The following is a 23019-nucleotide window of genomic DNA, read 5'->3' as shown; positions in this document are numbered from 1 at the left end:
AGAAACCAGAAGGCACACAACACCGGAACGATTTTAAGGCTATTTCATGATAGACTACTCAATGGTGCTATTTCACCGCATTATAGCGACCCCCACTCACCGGGGTTAGTGGAAGGTGTTAATAGGCGATTGGAGCCTACAGTGGACTGTCAAAGGGCTGTCAAAATTGCTCAAAAATGGCGTTGAATATCCCTCTAAAATAAACACATGTATTCAAATATATTGGAATATCTAGGCTATATTATTTGCGCATTATGTCAGTGATGCGCATCATGTCATCTGTTTTTAACTTTTTGTATGGTTATTGCTTGACAGGGGGGATCCCAAGCAGCTTTCAGCCATAAGGCATTTCCTAATTCACCTGACACTGATATTCAAAATGTTGAAACTATTTCGGCATAGCCTATAAGCAGTTTAATTAAATGTAATGTTAGTTGTAAACAAAGCGGGCTACTTGGTGAGGCTTGGCCTCACAGATGCGCTTCGTGCCTTAAATGGCAATACAAATCTTCAATGATAAGCCTATTAACTGACCGCCCGATTCACGTTGGCTGGGGGCAGGGGGGCCATCAGACATTTGTTCCCAAGGGTCTATGAATTGTTAACCCGGCCCTGCCCCCAACGAACGCAACTTTCCACCTCTGAGATAACTGAAAAGAAGTCTAGAGGACTCCTAACTCACTAGACCTACTTACTGCAGGCTGCGCAATCCACAAGCCTGCATTTGAGGCAGGCCTTCTGTTGAAGAATTTTATAAAAATCCTGCGCTAACAGTAATCCTCCTACCCCCGCTACCACAGCTGTGGATAGTGTGGCATGCTCACGCTTTATGTCTCCTTCTTGCAAACTAGGCCATTTACTAGGCCATTTACGTCTTCAAAAAATAAAAACTTGCCAGATATGCCTTCATAAATTTGGGCTTCATTCAGCATTTTGTTCTTCCACTGGAAATGACTCTTCTACATTTGCTGCCTGCTGCATCCTTTCTATTTGTATTGTTTAGAAAATGTTTGACGTTTTGAGTTAATGCATTAAACATTGTTTGCTGGTAATAGCCTACAGATTCTTGCGTGCGTTCTCTCCAAAATGTGCCCGTTCTATAGGCTATCCAAGTGCATAATTCTGCGGCATAAAGCAGAATTTGTGTATTAATACAGAAAATAAAAATAACCTGTCAAACAGTCAATTGACTACATTGCAGTCAATAAGTAGTGCAAATTATGAAACCAAAACGTGGGTCATAGTTGTCTAAGCCTCTGCTGTGAGGCCAAACCCATGAACAAAGACGCATTGATATCTGCAATAGTTTTTTTTTTGGCGAAACAAGCTCAAAGCCGAACAAGTCATACTGACATGTGATCTCCCCACGGGCCAATGGATGTACAAGTTTTCTCCTGTGCCTACGATATTTAATCCAGTGTTTTGTCAAGTTGCAAAATGCTATTCGTTTTAACGAATTTTTATGATAGTATGATCGAAGTACTTTTTGTATAGGGTACTATCTTAATTGCTTTATACTCAATACTTGACCAATGGCTATTGCAAGTGAGAATGAAAGTGAGAATGTGGCATGTAATATACTGTGTAGGCTTCATAAAATAAAATAAACAGATTGCTAATGGCCTACAAGCTGATCTGGGGGGCGTTTCCCGTACAACTATGGAGGTTAGCTTTTTACTAACAGGATGCATCGTTCAACTAACCAACATGTAAGTTACGACTGTTTCCCAAAACTGTCGTACTTACATAGGACTGTAAGTTTGGACCATGATAGTTTCCAAACTTCAGTAGTCTGGACTAAGGTGGTTAATGACGTTTAGTAGCACGTGAACGGGCACCTGCACATACTTCTGTGGCGCATTGCTTTAAGGCCGGCAGATGATAGCCGCCGTTTCACAGCAGTTACCAGTCCCCTGTCCAAGAGTTCGAATCTGGGTTAAGACGTTGACAACAATATTGACATCGTTGTTTACCTAAGTTTATCTTTTGTGCAGATCATATTATCAAAATAAGAATCAGCCTTCTTGGCTTGGTTTGCGTAAACTAACAAGGACCCCCCTCCATGAAAATCAAAGGCTACATATTCTCAGCTGACTCGTCAAAAAGTGCGCACCACCTTATTATTATCTGCAAGTGTGTAACTTTTACTTACGTGCACATGGCTGCAAATTGACTTTTAATTTATGTATTTTCTGCCTTTGGCATTTTAAAATATGGATGTATGGTGGTTAGAAGTGTAAATATCAATTAGAAACCTAAATATATTTATCATTATTAATTTGCAAACAAATAACTGGTGTCAGTGACGTCTTTGACATGAAGATCCCTGGAACTATGCTTCTAGCATTCTACCACAGGTCGAGAGGTGTAGTTGTAACTACACAACTTTACGATACTGGTTGCGAACGTTCGTTGCTACTATGGTTTTGGGAAACACTAACGTAGTGGAACGATGCATTGGACTATGTAAGTTCTAAATATGAATGTGATTCTGTGGCATAAAGCAGATGTATTTGTTTATTGTACAGAAAAATAAAAATGACATGTCAAGCAGTCAATTGACTACATTGCAGTCAAAGAAGTAGGGCAAATTAATTTACGAAACCAAAACGTGGGTCATAGTTGTCTAAGCCTCTATTACGTAGCCTGTTAAAAACGTCGCCAGATAGTATTAAATCGGCAACAACATTGTTTTCTGCAGAAGCCTACCCAAGGCTACAGATTAATTCTGAACAGTTATTTCTCTACTGGCTCAATTATCACACCACTGTTTTGATTTGCGTAGTTGCATTAACCCCAACACTGACAATAATGTAGACAGCAAATTTCGATTTTGATTTTCGTTACCACCGTGTAGTCAAGCCTTAAGCCATACCCAAGTAGAACTAAACAACTAAATCGAGGTAATGTTTAATTATGCATGATTTATTTTGTTATTGAATTCGTAGGCTGGGATTACTCTCGGCAACAATTATGTTTAATGGTAGATCCTGCTTTTTCAGAAGGGACCGCAGGCAGAGCGATGTACAGTGGTAGAGCGACGCAAAGTGGCTGAAAGTGGTAGTAAAGCTTCACGCCGCGTAATGCACGAATGAAGTGGTCATTTGAAAGCGATGCCCACTGTACATGTCTCTTGGAAGATCTCCTCGCATTGTGACAGCATTTGAAGACTGCACTGAGTCGGGCATTTAGGCCTCTCCTTTATGTGGATGCTGTTAGTGCATGGTTTAAGGAAGGAGGAGCGTCCGTTTTGAAGGACATGTGTCTTATAGGCATTGACTTCCTCTGTCTTGTGAGCGCCACCTAAGCATAACTCCCCCACTATGACCCAGCCAAGGTCAATACGCTGAGCATAAAGTGAGTTGTGAGGCCCATTACGCTGCTCCCGTACCTTGTGCAAGCTCAAAATATCCCTGCCTAGCAGCAGCATGATGGGAGCACTGGTGTCAAGTGGAGGGATCTTATCAGCCACTGGTCCGAGGTGAGGAAAATATTTGGTGCACTCAGGAGTTGGGATCTCTGATCGGTCATCAGGCAGGTAATTACACTCCAACAAGGTGGGAAGTGTGACCTTGGTTTTCCCATCAAATGATTCCAGAATGATGTTACTTGCCTTCCTCCCGGCAGTCTCCACTGTGCCAGAGCATGTTTTTAGAGTGTAGGGGGATGCACTGCTGTTAATGTCCAATAGACTGAAGAATTCTGATTTCACTAAAGACCGACTTGTGTGAAGCTGAGACTCGAGACCTCGTCTCCAGCTGAGACTGACGCTCCTTGTGGCCGCTGCCGTTTATCTTGGGATGTTCCTGCGTGCTGTTCACAGCTGTTCAACTGCCTTTTCCCACTGAGTGATCAACATTTTACTATTCTGTCCTGGCTAATACGTGAGCTGTATATGTAGACAGATAGCTAACAAAAAAGACCCAGTAGGCTTGAATCCAGTTTGAGTGCTTTACTGAGATCTTTTTTGTAAAACTGCAACACAATGAAATTTACACAATGTTACCAAAAAAATAAAATATGTGCCACAACACTGTACACACTTTCCTTCTTCCTTTTCAGGTTATAAATCAGGTAAGTAGGCTACAACACACTATTACTTAAACTAACACGCATCTTTCTCACAGTAGCTTATGCTCACACAGGTAAGTAGCAAGTAAGCAACACTTAACAATGGTTCACACATAAACATAGCTTATAGCCTGAATGAGGCTTGACAATGACCTAGCAGTTTAAATAGCATCCTGCTAACTCGAGATTAGCAATAGCTTAGTTGGCACGGTTTTATAACTTAAAATAAATGTCTGGAACACCACCTTGGACATTACAGTGTCATAAAACAATTAAAATAACAAATTACATGCAAAACTCACTGTTGGTTCCGCTCCAAGGCTCAAACAACAAACTCTGTGGAGGAGCACTTAACCCTTTAGGCGCCAGAGGGTTTTTTTCCGAAACTATCAATTTTGACATCTTCATTTCAAAAGGCTATATCTTAAAAGTGATAAGAGATAGAGACTTTCTGTAAATTAGAGAAATATTAAGGATGACCCAAAGTTTATGTAGAGATTAAATGTTTATAACTCATTTACATATTATGACGTCATATGGTGGCGGCCATCTTGGATTATAGAATTTTCATGAAAAGTCGCATGTTTAAATGTCCCTCACCTTCTGTATGCTATATTGCACAATACTGAATGCTCAGGTAAATAGTAAGTAGTGAACAAACTGTGTAAATCATTACTAATAAATGGCAGAAACAAACCAAATGCATGTAGCGGTAGACTGGCCTTTTGCTGTAGAGATTTTCCATTTACTACATACAGTAGGCACTCTGATTCCATGTATGGGGCACATATATATTATTCAGATGACACACAAACACAAGTAGACAAGACCTGTTTAGTTCAAAAGCTCGAGTAGGGGTGAACGATTTTGGAAAAAAATCTAATTGCGATTTTTCTCACCAATATTGCGATTGCGATGCGATATGCGATTATTTTTAAGCTCTTTATCGTCTGTCTTATTCAACAAAGACAAGCAATTTATTATTCTATAGTATGACCAACACAAAATTAGATAAGTTAAAGAGAGTAATTCTATGGAGTAATTAGCCCCCCTTCAACCTGACGGTTTTAGGCTATAGTCGCTAGTGAATAAAAGTTGTGCATAGTGCGGTATGTGTATGCAAATCATTATGTTTTCTATGTCATTAGATACAATAAATGTTCAAAAAACTAACATGTCGAAGACAATCTTTCTGGGATCAAGTGTTGACGTGACCTGAGCAAGCAGGATAGTTACCAAGGAGCTCTTTCCAGATGTAAAAGTTTGCCATGGTAGCGTAGCCTATTTAGCGTAAAGCGCAAAGTGGTTCTCTCTCTCTCTCTCTCTCTCTCTGTGTGTGCGCGTCTGCATGAGGCTATGTTCAATTCAACTCGGTAGTTGATCAGTCCGGTCAATAGCACCGCATTCACGCCACTTAATGATTAGGCTATATTAACGTCATCAGACAGGCTGTAAAAGTGTATGCGGGAATTTCTCGCATTATGATGGCTAGAGTTGCGGGACTTGAACAAATTATGCGCAATACCCGCAATCCCGCAGTGAAATTTAAGCCCTGACCTTAGTATGCTTTGTGTTTGTGGGATTATTGACCAGCTTGGCTAGGCTAGGCTAAGTTAGTCAAAATCTCCCAAAAGGGTCAAACTTCACATTAATAAGGCATGCTAATGACATTGTAGCAGTTTTTTTCTTTAATAGTGGAGACATCTTTTTCATGCATTTTATGAAGTAGAACGTTTTTATTAGAGGGGGAATTAAACCTGGTGTTCTACTAGCTGCTAGCACTGCTAGTGCTATGAAGCTTAGGCTACATGATTGATATGCCTTGGTTTATGCGATAGATTTAGATTTTTTTTAATTATTTGTGTTTGACAGAGCATTCAAGTTCGTTTCATGGTAGTGTTTGTAATTTACCTAGTTTTAATCTGTAGCCTAACTATGTTTTTACAGGTGTTCCTGGACAGTTTTGAAACCAAGATGTCTGAACACCTCAAATAATCAGCAGTAGGCCTAAAGGTAAATATTCTTAATCCAGGACTTTGCCCCATTACTCTTACACTACGTTTACACGAAGCAGGGTATTTTCCTAAATGAATATCTGGCTATCTACGTTTGCAAATAAAACTGCATTTACACAAGACCGTTTTTTTTTTTAAATGTGTTTACACGAACCCGTGTACATACATGCTGTCATGAGCACGCCAAACCACAGTGGCAGCTAAGCTCACGCTCACATTAACCAATCAGAACCCTGAAAAGTCGCACGTGAGAACATGTAAATGTAAACATTGGTCGCACATTTGATGTACTTCTGTCACATACTGTGACTTTGGCTGCCCAAAACTCTGTTTACCACAATTTACAACCAAACGCATAAACGAAGTTTTCCAAAAAAATCACTTTGGCCGGAGTTTTTTTGGATAACCGTTTTACGGGGCGAATTCTCCGTTTGCGTCTAAATGAAAAGCTCAAATGTATGGAGATGTCTTCGTTTATAAAAATACACATGCTCGTGTAAACGGGGTCTTAAATCATACCCGTACCCTTATTTGGTAGGTAGTGTAGCAGTAGGCTTTCCGGTTTCTAGCATGACCTCTCTGCAATTGCAAATAGACCAATTTCACAGTGTCCAGGTGTCCGGCCTCATTGATGTTAATGATACCTTAATTGGCAGGGTAAAACGTCTTCCTGTTTCTGTTCTGCTGTGTATGGCAGCGGTCCCCAACCACCGGGCCGCAGGACATTCCTAACCGGGCCGTAGCCTACGACATGAGTTTAGAAAAAAATGCATGCAAACTAAACTAAATTTAATTCGCAATAATGTCACGTTTTTACATGGCATAGGCCTATATGCAGTTGTTTGATTGCACGCATGTTTGCATTTTGCAAGGTCTATTTTCTTACGTCTGTCTGTCCCGCCTTCAACACTTTTACATATTGCCTTCAGCGCTGCACAGCCTCAGGTCAGCTAACTTCACTTGATCAGTTCTTGGCGAACGGTAGTGTCACACGAAGTTAGCTAAACTGCTAGAAAAAACAAGCATCTTTAGCAGGTCACTGGCCAGAGTGTTTGAGTTGCGAGAGCAGAAAAAAAGTCACCGTTAGCTGCACATTTTAGTGATGAGGACTGGGTGTCAAAACTCGCTTACCTGTGTGACATATTCGGGTTGCTTAATGACCTCAACCTGTCACTCCAGGGGAGAATGACGACTGTCTTTAAACTGGCAGATAAAGTCGCTGCATTTAAAGCCAAGCTTGATTTGTAGGGACGACGAGTGGACCGGGGTGTATTTGATATGTTCCAAAAAGTAGTGGGGGTTTTGGGAGAGACTGAGGCAGGGCCCTTTCTCTCGCAGCTGGTGCGCGATCACCTTGTTGCGCTCTCATGAGTTTGAGCGTTACTTCCCATCCTTCAAAGATTCACGGCAAACCAATGAGTGGGTCCGCAACCCATTTGTCAATATCCCGAATAGTCCTAACTTGTCAGCGCAGGAGGAAGAGCAGTTGATCGAAATTGCAAATGACGGTGGTCTTAAGAGTGTGTATAAGGAAACCTCTCTGGCGGGTTTTGGATCAAAACCAAAGCAGAATATCCCGATAGCCGTAAAAGCTGAAAACGTTTCCCACCACGCATGTATGTATCTCGGGCGGGTTTTCGGCAATGACTGCAACTAGACAAATTGCGCAATCGACTGGACATTTCAAACACACTGAGGGCGTCACTGTCTTCCATCACCCCCAGATGGAAGCTTCTTGTTGCAGGGAAACAAGCAGGGCTCCCACTGATTATATTCATAATGCACGTTTAGTTCCCATGTTTTGTTCCCATATTTTGTTAATCATGTTCACACTTATAGATGTAGCTTCAAGTTGTTCAATATTCATAGTTCATATTGTTCAATTTTCACTTCTTCAAGTTCACGTTTTTCACAAGAGATCGTTACCTTCACTGTTCATACATAACTGGAGCTAGTTCTTTTCAAGTAATGCATGCACAACACATATGGAACATGGAACCCCCAAAGCCCCCCCCCCACCACCACCGGTCCGTGAAAAAAAAATAGGAATCAAACCGGTCCATGGTACATAAAAGGTTGGGGACCCCTGGTGTATGGGACAGTGCTCTTCCACAGGAAGTTGATTTACACAGCGGCCCCATCTTGTGAAATGGGCTAATTGCATCTCTGGTTGCTTTTATGACTCTATTGCTAAGCTTGCCTAGGCTTCTCTACTCTGTATTAATTGCACCTAAATTCAATCTAATATGGGCTGCCTTTATTTGCCCCTCATCAATTCCTTAAGACTGCTTGGCCTATTATTTCATCCACTCAACTCATATGGCCACTGTGAAAATTACATAAGGAAACTTTGATTCTGAATTGACTTTGATTGACACATCACATTTTTTTCTGGCTTTACAATTTGCGTAGGCTAGTTGATTAATGCACCTGAATCTCTCTGCAATTGCAAATTGCATCTATTCATGGGTTTCACCAGGTCCCTTTCCACAGGTGTATAAAAAAGCACCATGATTATGAATGTAGACTGCATGGTGCTTGATTAATACATCTGTAGAAAGGGACCTGATGAAACCCATGAATAGTTTTATTGTAATATTATGTTAAAAATTGGTGGTAAGCATTTGATTCTATTGGCCCTTTATGTCTGCAGATTCATTCTCAGGATTAATCCTGAAGGCTCCAAGTGTCAGGCCGAATCCCAAATCAGCCGCCAGACAGGGAAGAAGGTTCAAAGGAAGACGGTCGCCCTCAACCCACTCGTGGCGTCTTTTATTAGAGAGTTGGTGGATTTTGAATGGCTGAAATACTGGTAATTAGGTCAGTAATTCTGGTCAGTATTTCTGGGCAGTATTTCTAATACATGTATTTAAAATACGTATTTCAAACACAAAATACTATTTTGTAATTAAAACATTTGAAGCGAAAACTATCATTAAATTGAAATAGTCTGGCGAGGTGGGGCCACAGGTTGGCACATTCCCGGGATTGACCTGCTGCGTCTTCATCCATTGTTTCGTCCATGGTTTTGTCTCTTATCTAAATCTGACCATGGAGTTGACTTTGGCGGAAAGCTGAAGGTGATTGCTGATAGGCTGTCCCAATCAGTGGCGCCTGCACAATCCAATCACGTTTGAGAGGGAAACAACAAATTGAGGGTTTTCGAGATTTTTCTTTTTTCCTTTTTTTTAGAAGAAGGAACTGGTACTCACGGTTATGGATAGAAATGTAGTGGAGTAAAGAGTACAATATTTACCTCTCAAATATACTTTAAAAGTAAAGCCATGAGTACTCCCCAAAAATGATAGTCGAGTAAAGTACAGATCCCTTAAAATTGTACTCAAGTAAATGTACTCCGTTACTGTCCGGCTCTGAGCACATCACAGGCCTTAAAGGAACATCACATTTTAGGGAAAATAGATTATTTGTCATCTATCCCTTGGTTAGCTAAGATGATGCATGCCCTGCCCTTCCCTGTGTGTGCAGAACTTGTTGGATTATACCATTAAGACAGTCATGTTGTTTTACAGTTAGTTTTTCTATGGTTGCCATTATATTTGTATTGATGAGTTTTTTTTATAAAATTATATTATTTTCACATACATACTGGTTAATGTGTGTTTTTTAATATATAACATTGTAGGAAGAAATGCAGTAGCATTACTGCAAATGATAAAACAGTAGTAGTAAGTACTGTAAATAAAGATACAGTAGTATGTGTACTACTGTAAATCATAATACAGTAATAGGATAACTACTGTAAATCATTATACAGTAATGCTACAGTAAATTACAGTTGCCGTAAATTACTGCCAACTGGCTGCCAGTAAGTTACTGTAAAATTACAATATTCTTTTTTACAGTGTAGGTGCCACAGCAAGCAGCCGTCTGGTCATAGTTCCTAATATGCACTGAGAGATTTAACATCAAGGATAACACCACGACCAAAACATGTACAACAGAGTTTCAGCAATGGCGTTTACAAGAGAAAACACGTACAGTACAACATTTCCTCTCTCTATACCCCAAACTTTTCCTAATCACAACTTGCAGCTGGGCTCTCACCACCAGCAATCTTGAGGCATAAATGAACATTGAAACACAATTATACATGAAATACTTGTTGTTACAACCAGAAGAGAACTATCATGGTAATTGTGTAGCCTACCTCCTTTTTTAGTAGGAGAGAGTTGTCTTAATAATGGCGTTGGGGCTGGTTGAGGATTGAAGTGTGTTATTGTATATTTTTATATCATTATATACGTATAGGAGTGGTTTATTTACATTTGTTAATTAAGTATTTTGTAGGAAGAAATATTAGTTATGTGACCTAGGTAAACGCTTGTTGCTCTAACCATGTTCCTGCCGGGTCCTAAAGCCCTACCACAAACGTACATTTACAGAGGGCCGAGTGACAAAGAGAGAGAGAGAGATTGAAATATACAGAGAGGATGACAGTAATGTACAAGGTGGAGTGAGTGTGTTGCATGATCTGGATCCCAATGTTCAATGTTAATGCCATTTGAGACTCAAGTCAAGTTTATAATGGCACATTTAATTGAAAGACTCAGTGTGCATCAAAGTAAAGAGAATAAGTACACAACAAGCCAAAACATAAGATAAAGATAGCAGTCCAGAATCAATGACTAAAGAATTCAGGGAGGGCCGATGTTCCCATGTACTACATAAGAAATTACAATAGAAGACAACTTCATTTCTGTAGGGGAAACAAAACTGCTACAGTAGTTTTAACTTGCACACATTGTTTTTGCCCATGCTAAGTGTTACTATCTCCGAGAGCAAAGGGCATGCAGACTGACAGGTCTAAATGAGACTGCACCAGGGTACATGGAACATCATCATGAATTACTCATCTCCCAGTTTAAATGATACCACACTGCATGTTAAAGATGATCAGAAAGGTGAAATGCTTCAGGTTTTGAGCTTTTACAGATTGTTTAAGATTTGAAATAAACTGAGTGGTTAAAATGTTGTTTTTCAGTGTAAGAAAAGACTATAAATGCAAGTTACAATTGGCCACATAAATTCGTCTCAGACATTAGCCAGAAGCCTTTTTTGGCGCCACTGCACAGTTCAGTGTACTTTTGATCCCAGTGCTCTGCAGCTTATACACAGTGTCGCACCAGAGGCCATGATTGTCTCTTTTCTCTAAGACTTCTGTGACTTTATAGGTCTCATATGTGAGAAGGCGGAATAATCTGTGATATATGCACCATGGCATGGGTTGATTTCAAAACACGACACATTTCCAAACCTCTTTGTCTGATTAAGTCTGAGAGAAGAGGATGTGAAAAAGCCAAATCGAATCTCTTTGTTTTTTGTCTTTTTGTCAAATTGAACCCATGTACCACGATATGTTAATCTGCATTTCATGTTGTTTTGCTTCTCGCTTTCCTTCAGAACTTGTACTGCACGTGTCAACAAAAAGTGAAGAGAATACCACTGATATGTCTGTCCTGTGTATTGTGATTTCCCACCACGAGTGGCATCATTGAAAGCTTTATATACCCGTGGTGTAAGAATATCATATGTATACACATACAAGGCAATGCAGTAATTAATTCCTCCCAAATTATTTCCTTTATTTTTACTGGAGCACCACTCATTTCCTTTAAGCCAAGCTGCTTTGAAGTTCTTTGTACTCTTAAATTCTTTTTTTAGATATGTATTCTCTACCAACTCTGACATTTCCTTTGTGCAGCCCTCGTATTGATCATCAACAGACATCGCTGCCATATCTAACAGCCCAACAGACATCTCTTCCTCTCTGGCGTGCTCTCCATGGTTTTCCTGGACCAAGACACATATGATCATCTTATGACAACACGCTGATATGTTATAATGTTTTTGCAATTGGTTAGTGGCATTCGTGGTTACCTGTCCAATGGCAAGTCCAGGTGTCAGGATGAAAATCAGTACAGCAGAGTTCATCATTCTACCTAAATTATGTCAACAAAAGGAAGAAGATGTTTAAAAACAAGCATACAGCTCTCTTTTAAAACAACTTGTTAGATTTAAGTAAAGCTTTAGCATGCGCTTGTACAGTTACTTACTTACTCATTTGGCATTTAATTCAACATGAAATGTGAGAACAACACGTTTTTAAAAAAGTGTGGTTAAAAGGCAAGAAAAATGACAAACATGTGTCAATTATTACAATGGCCAGTCTTCCCACTACCCCTCCCAAACACACACACACCAATTAGATGTGAATACAGGAGGCAGACTTGATGACAAACATCCATTGAGTTATCAAATTGATTTAAATAATGTGCCATCTAATTTGTAGGAGACACTATGCACAATACAATGCATACTAATTTAATGAACTGGGCAAAACATTGAGCTAATTTATTTTTATTTATTTAATACCACGCAACACCATGTTACACGCAAGTGGGTCAGTGCACAGATGAGGACGTTTTGTATTGTATATTTCATATTACATCAAAGTAAAAAAGATGTATTTTCTAAAGACCAGGAGACATGACTTACCTGTATAGAGGCACAGTAAGACAACAGATGATGAATGACAGATGTTAAATTTCTACAAGTGCAGGATCCTGTTCCAGTGTAAACTGCCTCACTGTAGACTGACTCTTATATACTACTGCTGCTGTCTGTCTAAGGCCAGGAACAGGAAACAAATTATACATGACGTGGATTACTTGCTTTGTTAGCATTTGGCACCCCTTTGAACAATACATGGAAAGGAATTGGAAATTAAAGGAAAGGAATTGGAAATTATTATTATTATTTGGATTATTATTATTAAAACTGATAAACTGGACATCCTTGCTGTGAGGAAGAGCAATAACAGAAACAGCAACCGTCACAGTCGACTTTTTCTCTGAAGTGTGAGTTTTTTTTTAAAAAAAGTGAAAAAAAAAATGTGTAGTCAAGTAGTCAACACACATACACACACATACTGTATACTTATACAGATAGATAGATAGATAGAGAGAGAGAGAAGAAATAGTGTGTGTATGTGTGTGTGTATGTGCAACTGTCACAGGCGGCAAACATTCTGAAGTGTGTGGGTAAGTTTTTAAAAGTGTGAAAACAAAGGCCAGAAAAAGTGCAAGGACACAGAGAAAGATAGAGAGAGAAGAAAAACTGTGTGTACAAAGTGCTCTGGAGACTACGGTCTAGGAAGTGCCCTGGTTTGAGACCGTTTCACACCCCTGCATCATGTAAATGTTTTTAGATTCACCTCAGGCACAAATAATCCCCAGCCCAAAACTGGTTGGAAACCATCTCTTCTCCTTTTGCAAGTCACTTTGGGTGGACGTGTCAGATAAATTAATAAATGTCAACATATTTCAAATGTTTCATTCTAGAATTCAGGCTGATCAGTGGAATTTGGTGAAAAAACTTGTTGTGAGTGTCAGAGGAAGAACAGCAGCAGCATGAGTGTCTGTGTTTGTGTGTGTGTGACAGAAAGAATGGCGGCAGCATGCTGTCACAAGTGGCTTTGGCTCTGCAACCAATATAAAGTGTGAGAACAAGTTGATAAAAAAGTGTGATAAAAGGCAATAAAAAGTGTGATAAAAGGCAATAAAAAGTTTAGTTAAGTGTACACACACATACTTTCTGGCTGACTACTGATACTTTCTGACTCTTTCTGGCTGCACACACACACACTTGTGTGCAGCCAGAAAGAGTCAGAAAGTATCAGTAGTCAGCCAGAAAGTATGTCATATTTCATGAGCATGAGCTGTGCTTTCAACCATAGGCCAGTTTCAACCTATGTTTCCTTAAAGGAGAATTCTAGCTACGCTGCTACACTCTGAGGGCATGAATATGGGTGCTAATGAACATATGCTACACTCTGAGGGCATGAATATGGGTGCTAATGAACATGCCCCTAGAGTGTAGCACTGTAGCTGCCTTGTGGCTGCAGCAACTCGAGCTAGGTACCGAATGTTTTCATTTTTCTTTCATACCGACAGTACGAAAGACCGAGATCTATATGAAAAGTCGACAGAATTCTTCTTTAATGTTCTGAGCTATCAAGGGGTAAGTGACGTCATGTAGAGCAATTAAGTACATTGTCTCTTACATCTACATACAAATAGAAAGATGTGCTGTATCGAAGACATTTATACATAAATATTAAATGTTTATACAATTAAAAAAATCTTCCGTACTGGATGAAAAAGTATCAAAACCCTCCCCCCAAAGTTTGTTCAAGTGCTGCACATCACATCCACCACAAAACAAAAGGCAAAGTAAAACAAGAAAAGAAATGGAGAGAAAGGAGAAGACAAGTCTCCATACACATCACCAACTGTAAAGAAACAAAGATAAGTCAGAGACAACATAACAGTCAGATACAGTATTATCTGGAATAGTTCATAAAATTCTTGAATTCTTGAATTTCCCCTAGGGATCAATAAAGTATCTATCTATCTATCTAAAAGTAAGTAGGCATTCATGATTTCCACCTCTGGCCAACCCTCACTACCTGGTCTCTGGGATGAATAAGCTAAATTAACATGTCAAGCCAGCGAGTCACAAGCCTTGAGCGCCCTCTTGTGGCTGTAGACAGTAATGTTACCTTGGTCCATGCTGAGATTCATGTCAGTCAGCAGGAATTTACATTTAACAGTATGTTAAATTATATATTTTGATATATAAGTCGCACCTGTCTATAAGTCGCAGGACTAGCCAAACATTTGTATGAAAAAATGTGTGATTTATAGTCCGGAAAATACGCTACTTTTAAACTAACCTTTATCTGGCAGACTGCAAGGTTATATTGTGATGTCAGTAGCAGGGAGGTCAGTATATTTGATTATGGAATGCCTTGTCAGGTAGAGAAAGTATGTTGCAGTCAGACATTGTCTACTAAATCAACTTGCCTAGTGTATAGATGTGATATGATAGATTTCATACTCTGTTGAAAAAAAGAAACATATTGTTTAGCATTAAAAAAATTAAACTAAATATAGTATTTTATTTCAATACATGGCATGGCTGCTGTATTCTGAAGTTTATACATACGTATACGGTATGTATTTTTGCCCATTCCTGGCTACAGGGTACACAAACCATAGGATTGTTGTGTTCTATGCATTCACCAGTAGGTGGCGGAAATGCATAAATTATATAGTCAGTGTACCCTAAAGTGTACACCTTTGGGTTTACAATGGTTGCCGTGTGAATAAGGCAAATTGAAGATGTTTGACCTCTTCAGTTGAGCTTGTAGATATGTATTCTCGACCAAGTGTGACATTTTCTTTGTGCGGCACTGGCAATGATCATCAGCATATCTCAGCCTTGCTCTCCATGGTTTTGCTGCACACATACATTAATACAAACATGTATGCCGATACGTAACATTTTGGGGGTTATGCCTATAGATAGATATATAGATAGATAGATACTTTATTGATCCCCAAGGGGAAATTCAAGATCTCATCTGGATCTCATTCATAGTGTCCATTGGGTCCTTGGTTACCTGTCTGACCAAGGCCCTTCGTCCCGTATTACTCAGTTTGGCTGAGCGGCAAGATCTAGGAAGACGGTTGGTTGTTCCGAACTTTTCCATTTGAGAATGATGGAGGCTACCATGCTCTTGGGCACTTTCAATGCTGCAGAAATGTTCCCAGATCCCAAGATCTGTGTCTTCACACAACCCTGTCTCGGAATGTCTACTGACAATACTCTCGACCTTGTGACTTGGTTTTCACTCTGACATACACCATCAACTGTGAGACCGTATATAGAGAGATGTGTGTTTCTCCTAATAATGTCCAATGAATTGATTTAGGCATAGGTGGACTCCAATCAAGTTGTAGAAGCATCTCAAGGACCACTGATAGAAGTAGGATACACCAGAGCTCAATTGCAAGTGTCGGGATTTGTAGAGTGTTGGGATATTGTGTGCAGATTGATGAGGAAAACAAACAATTGAATCCATTTTAAAATAAATCTGAAACAAAACAATATGTGGAAAACTTAAAAGGGTCTTAAAACTTTCCGTATGCACTGTACGTATGTTGTACACTACACGATTCCCATGCTGACGTAAACAGTTATAGAATGTAAAACCAGTGGTGTAGTCTACTTTTTTAAGGTGGGCATACTGTATATTTTGGCCAGTAATGGGCTCAGTGGTTACCAAACTGGGGGACTCGACCCCTCGGGACCGATATTAAGGGACAAAAATGTTTGTGGGGGTCGCAGATTTGCACTTACCTGCCCCTTGCATGCGTGAGGGACAGCATAAATTCACTTTAAAAACCAATAGTAAATAATCATCAAATACCCTCTCCAGCTCTTGAAGTTCCTGCTTGCTCCTGCTGGTCCACCATCTCAGTGTCAAGGTCCTCTCCAGCTCCCCTTGCACCTTGTTGCTGACTGCCACTGCCATCTGGAGAAAACAATGAACAACTCTGTTTCATATGAGTTCAGATGCAAAGCCCTCTAAAAGCTATGACAAAAATAGGCCAATTTTAATTTTTAAGCATTTTCATCTATGACAATCAAAAATGTTACTATCAAGTAGGCCTACAGCAAGTCAAGCCCAAACAAAATTAGATTAGATGATTTTTAAATGTTGGTCAATAGAAATATAGCCTGTTTTGTAAACTCATCACATGCACTAAAGGTTTTTGCATCTGGCATTATATCGCAGTAACAGTGTGGTAGATAATGTTATTACCCATAAGTACAGATAATATATCTCTCCATCCATGCATACCATGGAGATAGCATGGTTCTGGCTAGTAAATAAAGTTCATGATAGATACTTAATCCAGACAGCCACAGTACACATCATGTAGACCGTTTACAGACAGACATGGCGATTAGGAGTTATTCCCAAAGAAGAATCCCAGATAAACAAACGTTCAGAAATTAAAACTAAGTAGGGTAACGTGGATCAGAGTATGTTAGCTTGCTAGTATTGAGAGAAGAACGAAAGCTAGACTACAGCATGACTAGCCTGTGTTATTACCGTGTTACTGTTATGTCCACAAATTAAACAACCTAGAAGGGTAACTTGTAGTGATGTTACCTGTGAACCCCCTGCTTCGAAGCGTGTATCAAAGACATGAACCTGGAGCTTTGTATCGGAGCTTGATTCGTTTTGTGATAATCACGTGATCAGTGACGTCCGAAGCTTCGTTTCCCACACACCCAAGTGACTGCTTCGAAATTTAATTCAAAGCATTAAAGGAACCACTCCACCCATTTGCATTAGGCTTTGCATTGTTAGAAACCCAGTCATACTTTTGAATGGTCATGCAACACTCTCTCATTTCCCCCTGAGACGGGAGAAATCTGTATTCACCTCTTTACACTTCCTCCCACAATGATGCAAAAATCGTAATTTTGCGTCATTGTCGGAGGAAGTGTAAGAGGGGTGGATTTCTGTTGAGACTACAAGCGCTAGTTCCCACCCTTTCAAACCCGCCCATAGGGGGTTGGACCTAATGCGCTAACAGACCTATCACAGATCAGTGCCAGTGCTTTTGAATTCACTGGCTGAGAGCTGCAGAGACCTGCAGAAAACATGGCCGAAGGTACGGAATACGCAGACGGATGCAATATGGAGGACTGGGATTTTGAAGAAGATATGGTAGAAAAGGAAGTTCGTGGCTATCTTTATGAGCCACAATATAGCGACGAGCAGCTGAGGGCTATGGAGGAACAGGAGGCGGCTGAAGCTGCTGCCACAACAGCCGAGACAGACGACCTGCCTGCCGCGGATGAGGAGCCCGCAATGGCTCGAGCTGGGGCGAATTGGTGGTGCCTGTGCTCTAACTGTGCGCCAATGGACACAGAACAAGAGTCTGTCTGCTGCCAAGAATTCCAGCGATGCCAATTTCTTCTGGACGAAATCACGGAATCGGAGAATGACACGGACGTGTGTGTTGTTGATCACCTGAGTTTCGCACCCCATATGGATAGTGGCGTCCTGGAGACCTACTTTAGAATACCTAAGGTCAACGGGAAACGGCAGCCAAAGCCTACAGGGCCAAATGGACGTCTTTCTGTAAAGTAAGTTTATTTTCTTTGTTACTATGTCAAGGAGTAATCTTGCTAACACGCTAACGTGGCATGTTCATTGCACAAATAGCTTGCAGTTATGCTAGCTACTGTGGCACGCTAGGCTATAAGACCATCGCTCACTTTGTGCTCAATGTTTTGTCCAGACAATTTCTTCTAACAGCCTACCGGCACTTTCTTGAGTGGGTCCTACAAGGAGAGAGATTGAGCAGAGGTCGTCATGTCGTGTTACCTGCTTGTGTCGTGCTGGCTATCCACCAGAAATACACAGCTCCAGACGGCCAGTACTGCGGGCACCAAGAAGCGGAGGACTCTCGAGGAGCTATAGTTTCATTGTTTGTGTATAGTCATTCAACAGTTGTATTGTTTGTATATTATAGTCATTTAATTAAATGCTTAAAATGTACGTTGTTGTAGTTGTTTCTTAGTAGTGTTGCTCCAAGTGTATTCGAGTTATTGAACGACCAACATTTCAAAACTGGAACTACCTAGCTACTGTTGCCTCAGATGACAACAGAATGGTGGTCATACAATTTCTATAAATTAAGTATTACAAGTATACATTGCCTTAAGCTTGTTGCATATCAGTTACCTCCTTCCAAGTTTATGATGCTAAACTTTGTTGAAGGCAGACAGGAGAGCACGAGTGACCTTTTGTTTTTAATTCACAAAGAAAGAATTGTGTCATGAACATCAAAACAAACAAATAAAATTATCCACACTATAAAAAAGAGGTATTGACCCTGTGATTGAGTATGTATAGTAAGGTGCTCAATTGCAGTGCAAACAGGTAAGGTAGTGCAAGGATAAGGTCAAAAGACCATATAAGACAGACATAAGACATGGTAATATTACAAAATATTTGTGAGGAATGGGTTAATGTAGAGCTGACGTCTCAGAAGCGGCTCTTGAATGATGATGTTGCAGCTTTCTTTGACGGCTTTGGGACAGAGGCAATGTGAGGTGGCAAAGGAGGTTGTGGTTGGGTGAGTGAAGCGGTCGAGTCCTTGAATGTTATGTTTGGGTTGCGTCTGTTTTCTATGACCTTCTCAATTAGTGTCTAGATGAACTTGGTGGTGTGTGGCTTGTAGATTTTCTTGACTATCCATTGCTTTGACTTTTTGCACAAGACCTGCTTGACGCGTGGTTCTCCTATAAATGACAAGGATTATAATGATTACACAGATGCCTGAATAAAGATTTGACTAGTAGATATCTCTCCACAGGAATAGAATGAACTTTTCAGCAAAGTATGCATTTTGAGTTAGCTGTGAACATGCTACTTATGGTTATTTTAGTATTTAGAGTACATGAAAACACACCTGTTGCCGTGGTGGCTTGTTCTCTTGCCACAATGTTCTCATTATGTTCCATGATGGCGAGGTAGGCCCTCTCCCTCGTAGGAGAAGGCCTGGCATTTAGGGAGGTACTTCAGGAGAGCTCTGTGAAATATCTCCAGTGGCCCTGTGTGAAAAGGAGAATATATAGTACTAATTAAACATGTTCAATAGGATATGTTCAAAACATGTGGGTATAAAGGGTGTCAGTTCTTACCAGTATGTTTGAAAAGGGCCATCTTCTGAAGATCTTTCAAAAGCCTTTTATCAAAGACGAGTGGCATCAGGTCCTGATATGCCACCGAGTCCTTCTTCAGCCACATCCTCTTCTTCTGCTCCTCCGCTGTTAGAAAAGCATGGTCACAGTGATGCCGCTTTCAATCCGTGTCAGTCCATCGATGTTCATTGACCACATGGTGTGGAATGCACTTACATCTGTTTTGTAGTGCCTTTCATCCGTTTCACCAACTTCAAGGGTGCTGGCACTGGTATCAAGGCCAGGTGTACTTGGGCATGGTGACTATAAAACAAACAAGAGGTTTCTTTTCAAACTATATTCCACTAATTTAAATCAGACAGTAGTCTTAGATATACAGACATCCCAACTTGCAAAAAGTCATTTCAGGGAGGCATCACGAAGCCCCCAAAAAAAAAAAAAAATAAAAAAAAAAAAACTTTAGCTTATACAATAATGTAAGTACAACAAATAAGGAAGGCCTATAGATAGAAATTGTGAAAATAAAATATGTAGATTTTGGTAGTTTGGTCTTTTCATGTAGCCTTGGCAACTAGCCATCTAGTAGGCTATAGGCCTGAATAATATGCACATGAATTGACACTTGTTAAACTCACCTCAACATGTCTTTTACAATCATTTAACCCGCTGTGGGCAATGCTAAAGTCACTGTTTACAAACAGTGCAGCGTGCAAGACTAGGTCCATCATTATGTTTTACTCTTATGAGACAAGGGTAGCCTACACTTTGAAATGGGTCTTACATTTTCCTTTTTCTTATGAGACAAGGGTAGCCTACACTTTGAAATGGGTCTTACATTTTCCTTTTTTTGAGGCACTGACTCTACCATGACGCTCCTGTTTCTACTGAACTGATTAATTAAGTTCGGGAGAAAAGACATAAAAGCCCGCCTACACTGAAAACTGATTGGTTGATTTAGCGAAACAGGCCAATCAGGATGCTCTCTGTCTTTGACGCGATCAGACACACACGCACCACCTCTCTCTCTCTCCCCCTTCGTGTGCGCGCTACACTCAGATGCACACGCGGTCTCGCATGCGCGCTCTTGATCGCTCACTCTAGATTCCGGGAGATTTTATCTAATTTGCGGGCGTCAGGGAGCCGCTATCAATATGCGGGAGACTCCCGGAACTTCCTGGAGACTTGGGATGTCTGGATATACTAAAGATACTGTAGGTGTAGTGGTGAAATAAGAGGTGGGTAGGCTAAACTGCAGTAAGGAAAAGCACTACTGGATGTTTTTTTTTTTTTTTTTTTAAATACATAAGATATTCAGAATATATGATAATGGTGAAGATTACTGTTTACAAGTGGTATGGCTACTAGTAGTAGATAGTTCCCTGAGTGCATACACACTATTAGGAAGTGCATTGAATGTATTGAGTGGTGGATAAACTATTTCTGAAATTCAGATAGATAGATACTTTATTGATCCCCAGGGGAAATTCAAGTGGTGGATAAACTGGATATATATTCAGTGGTGGATAAACTGCGTTTACTTGCGATTAGCCTCGACTGCAGCCATGATTAGAGATAATATTATTTAGGCTACTTACAAACTGTTCTTGTAAGTTCAATAACGTTAAACATTTGAATAACGTTAGACTAACACAGTAAAACATGGTGGATTTACATCGCTAATAGCAAACTTATGCAGCTAACACACAATGGACAAGATATTCATAACTGTCTAACGTTACATTGCTAACTTTGCTTCCTCGTTGCTGACGAGTGGAGTTAGCGAGGCAGCAAGCGACCAAAACATACAAGATATTTACTTTATAAACAGCACCAAATTAGGCACCAAATTAGAAATGTATGCTACTATTCAACTACATATATGACCCACTTTCAATACATATTCATGTCTCCACTGGTGGAATGCCCCTTTAAAGTTGCGCAACACAGGGTGCGCCGTTGAGGGTTGTTGAAAAAGGAGAGCCAACAGAGTCAATAGTGCTGCTGACACGAAAGCTTAGAGCTTGGGCTTTTAGCTCCATTGTTAGCACGCTCGACTCCCGTTCTAAGGTGCGTCTGTTTCGCGGGTTCGACTCCAGGCGTGTGCAGTACTGAATCACAGTTTTAACACAACCCAGATTACAACTGGTCTAGGCTACGTACTCAATATAATCACAGAAATGTGAGTGCAATGTGCATGCCCATTCTTTATTCATCTCCCTTCTAAATTGATGTATTTGTTTACAAATACAAGAAATGTTCACAGCCAAAATACTACCTTTATTGTTTTTGTAGAGAAGACAATTACATTTGTATTTATACAGGGTACAAAATAGGCATAGTTAGGCCTATTTATGACATTATTTATTTATCCATTAATTCATGCTCAACATTTATTCATCTTCGACTCAGACATTCATGGCTAATGTCTGAAACACTTCGTGACACAATGCTATCCTTAACTTTCACCAGCAGAGGTCCTCATAGAGTTCTGAAGCTTCGAGTACTGAACCTTTTTTTCGATACAATTGGATTAAAAGCTTCACTGGTTCAGAAAGCTTCAGTTCGCCATCACTAGTAACTTGGTAGCAATACAAGTCTCATAAAAAGCGTGAATGATGTTTTTGACTCTTAACTTACCTTCGGAAACGTCAGGTCGGGTAACCTTATTAAAAAAGTTCCGAAGGTCTTGCAGCTGTCCTTTGTGCCTGGCCATCCTCGTCGTCCCCAACTAAAAACCTGGAACGCTGCTGTGCTGCTGCTTTAACCTGGCAGCTCGGGGTCGGGAGGAAGGCTGATTGATGCTGACAATATGTGATACCGGTTAAACATGGCGGTGATCTGACATTCAGCCATTCGTCCCCATAGAAAGCAGTGCCAGTGGTCAACGCTGCATGGTTTCATATCTGGAAACAACTGACGGAGAATCCATGGGAGATTGACTGCCGCAATCTCCGAATGAATATTGTAAAAAGTCTATTCTCGTTGTGTTGTTAAATTACAAGGCTTCCTTGAGAAGTGGCCGTTGATGAAACGTGGCTGTGCTATTCTAAATATTGAAAAATGAATTTTATATGGGTACACTGAACATTTTAGGTGGGTATACTGAAATAACCAAAATTTTGAGGTGGGTATACGGTGTATACCTACAGTACGTTCTACGTCGACTACACCACTGTGTAGAACATACACTACACGATTCCCATGCTGGCGTAGAGAGTTATAGAATGTAGAACATGCACTACATGTTCCCCATGATGACGTAGAGAGTTATGGAGTTTAGAACATGCACCATGTGTTCCCCATGCTGGCGTAGTTATGGAGTTTAGAACATGCACTACGT

At 40.3% G+C, this 23019-nt stretch overlaps 1 protein-coding gene across 1 annotated transcript; it reads right to left on the bottom strand.

Annotated features, from left to right (window-relative positions):
* Positions 1 to 11145: 11145 nt before the first annotated feature.
* On the bottom strand, positions 11146 to 16485 carry LOC125310297 (ecto-ADP-ribosyltransferase 4-like). Its single transcript, XM_048267595.1, is given in 3 exon segments — positions 11146 to 11285; positions 11288 to 11897; positions 16381 to 16485. Coding segments are annotated over 3 exon segments (855 nt in total).
* Between the last annotated feature and the right edge of the window lie 6534 nt (positions 16486 to 23019).

This window comes from Alosa alosa, chromosome 17 (assembly GCF_017589495.1).
Source record: "Alosa alosa isolate M-15738 ecotype Scorff River chromosome 17, AALO_Geno_1.1, whole genome shotgun sequence".
NCBI lineage: Eukaryota > Metazoa > Chordata > Actinopteri > Clupeiformes > Clupeidae > Alosa > Alosa alosa.
The sequence above is the reverse complement of the archived record's forward strand: the minus strand, read 5'-3'. Positions and strand labels throughout refer to the sequence as shown.